Genomic DNA, 4,896 nt, shown 5'->3' on the forward strand with positions numbered 1-4,896 from the left:
AAGCACTTTTAAAATTGCAAGCCAAGGTGGAAAAATGTAGATTTGTGCTTGACTGATTTAAATGTGAATTCCCCACATGTGACTGATAAAGTAAAGGAGCCCACTTCACAACCCAAATCAAAAGTTAGATTTGTTGAGGGAGATAATTTTTTTTAAGAAATATTCGAAGTATTGTTTATTAGGTATTGTGTTTTGGTTGGGATTTTGTTTTCTTTTTCTGTCTGAGAGTCTTGAAAGGTTCGAGAACACCTCTGACGGATGGAAATTTTATTCTAAAAACCCAAAAATCCTCATAGAGAACTCTTCATTTTTTATCTGAAATATTGGAAAATTTTATCAATCAAATCTAAAGATTGAACTTAAAATATACAGAGCTATAATACATCAACAAAAGGGAAAAAAAAATAATGTGCCTTCCAAGAATGATAAGTATGTTGGCCTGCATGTACATCAGTTAGAACTTGGAAGAACCAGGATTGAATTAAAAGAATCAGTTCTGACTGAAATCTTCCATGTCAATAATTTTGACACTTCCACACGACCAAAATGCAAAAAGAATGGACTCTCTTTATATAAAAATGGTGCTGACGTAAATCCGGTTAGTCGAATCAGACAGCTGCACATACTGAACCTGGCATGCAATGAAAATGATTATATAAACACGATGTATCCGAGTCTCCATATAACTAGTTTAAATATAGCCAAAAGACATAAGAATACTAGGTACTTGGTAATTCGACAGAACATTATCGATTAATTTGATAGCATCAAATTCTGAATTAGAGAGTTGAGAAGAGATGGATCCCCTTATCTTAACCAACTAACCACCTTTGCAACTATATGCGGAAACGTGCAAGGGAAAGCATGCATGCATCTTTTTGTGTGTTTAAAAAGGAGAGGAAGACAAACCTGTAGACCAGGTGTTGCAGCAAAATTTCCCCTCGTGAACGTGTTGCACATCAAGCCCAATAAACCATGACCCTGCACTCACATCATCATGTGCATAGACCTGAAGAAGAGACCTGCAAAAAAGAGAGAATTTTGAGGTCAACCGAGTGCAATCGAAAAACTGGGGCGAAAGAAGGTGTTAAAACTTACTTATTAATTGAGATAAACTGTGCTAAAGCTCGTGAAATAGCAAATATTTCGCCCGAAGCATGCCGAAAGTATCTGCACCATACACAAGAATTTTAAGAAACAAGTGGAAACTATAGACCAATTCGGATGTCAGGGGACACAAAGCTGCAAAAAGAACTTAATGCATGAATATCATATGATGACTTTGAAGAACTAAATTCTTAGCATTTGATCTGTTTTCATTGTATTTATAGTTAAGAGAAAAACATAGATTCGACGCGTGTGCTATATTTAACATGAGACTATTAGATCATTACTAAATTTCCGTTATGTATAGGAGAGGAAAAAGAAAAGGATTGTTTGTTACTCACGATTTTCCATCACCAAATTTCCACCAATCAGGTTCATGCCATTTGTGGGTCCTGAACATATATAAAGGGGCACATAAATTTTACAAAAGGAAAATTGGGAAGGAGATGATCTCAATCGATATATGTAAGTAATCTTCAGACAAATACAATTTACTCACGGGTCAGAGAAAACTTCTCCCGATTTCATACACCCCAAATAAATACGAGGCGTGTCCAAATGAGCAGAAAGTTTAGCTCCTAGAGCATCTGTAAACAATCAAAGGATCAGCTTCAAATATTACTGTATCAGTAAAGGCTGTCAAGAATTATTTAGTTCTATAACAGTATGCATTCTCAATTAACCAACATGACCCTTGCACCTGCACCACAACACTTTCAGCTGATCATCACAAACTGTCATGTTTTCTGCAACAATATTTTGCACTTATGACAAGAACTTGAAATGTTATTGAAACTGATATAACTCAGAACAACTATTTTGGGATGTAAGGCCTTTCGCAATTGATATACAGATGTATTATAGGAGAAAATTCTAGAGGAAGGGGGAGAAAGCAAACTTCCATAACAAGAAATCATGTCAACATATTCACATGGTAGTACCTAAAACATTACCTGAAAGAACTAACAAGGATTACATACCAATATTAACATAAACATCATCATTGACCTTAACATAGAACTCTGCATCCCAGCTCTCTACAGCACGAACAAAGAATAACTTTATCTTCTTTGAACGTTCCTCAGGTGCCTCCACATCATCCTGTTGAAACACAAAGGAAAATTATATTTGGCACTACAAGATCAATCCTTTGGAACATGTTGATTCACCAGCAATAACGTACATAACATGCGAATCAAGTCAGTGGTCTTTCAGAAATATGCTTGCATATGTACCCTAAAAGTTGGAATGAATGATATCACCAAGTTATTGAATCTCTTTACACTAGTTGGCAATAATTTCTAAGAGCTACAATTCCATTCAAAATAATTCAAGATAAGCTTAAAATTCCTGTATTCCCAAGTAAAAACTTTCCTAGATATGCACAGAATAGCTTCAAATAGGTCACCATACCAGAATAATGAAGTCATTAGTTTGGCTGTGTTCATCATTGATCTCCCTGTCCAAACTATCTCCACGATTTGCACTGCCAGTAATATAAAATTCAATAAACAGAAATGGAAGAGAAATACTTGATAGGAGAAACCATCAATTAGAAACCTTCTTCCTATTACGAATCGCACAACAATTCCCTTCTCTTCTTCCAGTTTTCTCAAAGCCGCACCTGCACATATTATATTTTCAGTTTAACTACTATCAGAGGAAATGATAATTAGGTAGCAGGATATTTACAAATCTATGAATAATTTAATGGAGGGTAATAAATTGGAATGCAGATATCCATCAACTATGCTAGAGAAGGAAAACGTTCTTTCAAACTAATTTAGAGATAGATTTGGAGCAATTGACGATAAGCCATCTTCATTTATAACAGAATGGTATTCATTGGTCATTTAGCCTTTTAGTTGAATAAAACAATCTAGGCTTCTAATTTACAGCAAAGCACTCCATTGTGCACATTAATTAGCAGTTAATACTAATTTAGCAACACACTCCATTGTACGCATTAATTAGCAGTTAAGAAGTTTGCATGAGACTTAATATTAACTATTAGTAGACAACAATCCCCTATGTATCTGATTAAAACCCTGGGATCATAAAGCATTCATGTGCATTCTATTTCATGTGTTCCAGTGGCACTAAACCCCAGTAGATTGATGAATATATATAACTGCTATAGTTGTTGTTACATGCAAAGAGATTGAATAGATTAGAAAACATTTGGAGCCTACAGTATTGGTATGGTTCATTGTTTTCAATCATTCTTAAAACACACATAAAAGATAAAACTAGTCAAGAGAAAAGATGCATTACCAGATTGCATCCATGCCTTCCGAATTGCATCTCTATTCTTCTTTCGTCCAAATGTTGTGATGATACCAATAACACCTAAAAGCCTTTTCTTAGAACGAGTACCATCATTTCCCAAGTGCTCCTTCGAAACATAACCTTCTTGCTTAGCAGCAGCTAGATCCATCTGAATGGCTGATAATTTTTTCAATTGCTCCCTGGAATGCATTGCTTTATCAAATTAGGTTCAATACACAGAACATAAATGTAAAAGTAATTAAGTAAAAAACTTACTTGCAGGTAACGATCTTTAGCGTCTCAGAAACAGATACAGAAGAATGACCCTGAAAATTTTCAAAAATTAAATGTCACCAAAATCCAACTGATTTGTACCAAAATAGATCATCTTCAAACTCTTAAACACCATCACTTTATATCATATTATACATAATCCAAATCAATGGCCAACAATAAATTTAATGCGAAAGTATCAAGTTTGATAGAGAATATAACAGCAATGAATGAAAATGCAGATCATCATCCTCAAACCTAGGCACGGCCAAGAACCAGATGTACTAAATTTGAAAGCATAATCTAAAAAATAAATAAGGCGAGATCAAGAAAACGAGAAAAGAAAATCACCTGACCAGTTCTCCTATCAAGTTCTTTAATTAAATATACTCTGCTCTCTGCCTCCTGCCACATCCTACATTTAAATACAAGGCTCAAAATAAAAATTCCTCAATAAACGTACAACAAAAAACTTAAAAAAAAAAAAGAAGAAAAAACGAAAACTAACCGGCCGGCGACGTAAGCCGTAGCCATCGTAGCGAACATGGCGAGAAGCAAAGCAGAAATTCTAGAACGAAAAGGAGAGCCACCAGAGTTAGATAGCCGGTTACTCGATCCCCGGCTACGCATTTTCGCTTACTCGTTTTCTCGACGATCCACGTTATATAAAAAAGGATTAAATGAAAATCCCTTTTTTTTGTAATTTAAAAAGCAGACCTGCAGGAATTAAACGAGGTTGACGATAAAAATGAAGGAGAAGAAGACATACGTAATCTTGAATTTGAATCTGGATTTATTGAAACCAAAAAAAAAAAATTGAATCTTGATTTGAAATTTTTTTTACTGTGGTAGTTTGAGGAATAATAAATTAGACGTTTTTTTTTCTATTTATATACTTCTTTTTTCAAGCGTTAAATAATTTATAACATTATCGGAAACCGTATTGGATTTTTTTTTAGTATTAAAAGAATGATATGAAATTTTATATTGAAATGTTAGTAATGGGATATAATTTATTATTTAGATACTTTAATCAAGTTAAAAAAATAACTTTTAATTTAAAGAAAATAAACTTAATTATCTAAAAAAAAGTTTCAAAATGAGCGTACATATCCAGTATTTTGGGTTTAATTTATTAATTATTTTACAATAATATCTTTTGGGTAAAATACATCTAAGGTCACTAAATTATTAGTAACTTTATATTTTAGTCACTTAATTTCAAATAGTTACCAAATGGTCACTAAA

The 4,896-nt window shown here is 33.5% G+C and overlaps 1 protein-coding gene across 1 annotated transcript; it reads right to left on the bottom strand.

The window, feature by feature from the left end:
• Positions 1 to 293: 293 nt before the first annotated feature.
• Positions 294 to 4,581, bottom strand: LOC107929193 (hydroxyproline O-galactosyltransferase HPGT1). The gene is made up of 12 exons (XM_016860559.2): positions 4,157 to 4,581; positions 4,000 to 4,063; positions 3,652 to 3,701; positions 3,382 to 3,575; positions 2,668 to 2,731; positions 2,521 to 2,593; positions 2,088 to 2,208; positions 1,607 to 1,694; positions 1,449 to 1,499; positions 1,099 to 1,170; positions 910 to 1,022; positions 294 to 631 (listed from the first exon to the last, which is right to left on the bottom strand). Exons 1-12 carry the CDS (start codon positions 4,276 to 4,278, stop codon positions 609 to 611), a joined length of 1,035 nt encoding a protein of 344 aa, XP_016716048.1. The 5' UTR covers positions 4,279 to 4,581; the 3' UTR covers positions 294 to 608.
• Between the last annotated feature and the right edge of the window lie 315 nt (positions 4,582 to 4,896).

Source organism: Gossypium hirsutum, chromosome D03, assembly GCF_007990345.1.
Source record: "Gossypium hirsutum isolate 1008001.06 chromosome D03, Gossypium_hirsutum_v2.1, whole genome shotgun sequence".
Lineage (NCBI taxonomy): Eukaryota > Viridiplantae > Streptophyta > Magnoliopsida > Malvales > Malvaceae > Gossypium > Gossypium hirsutum.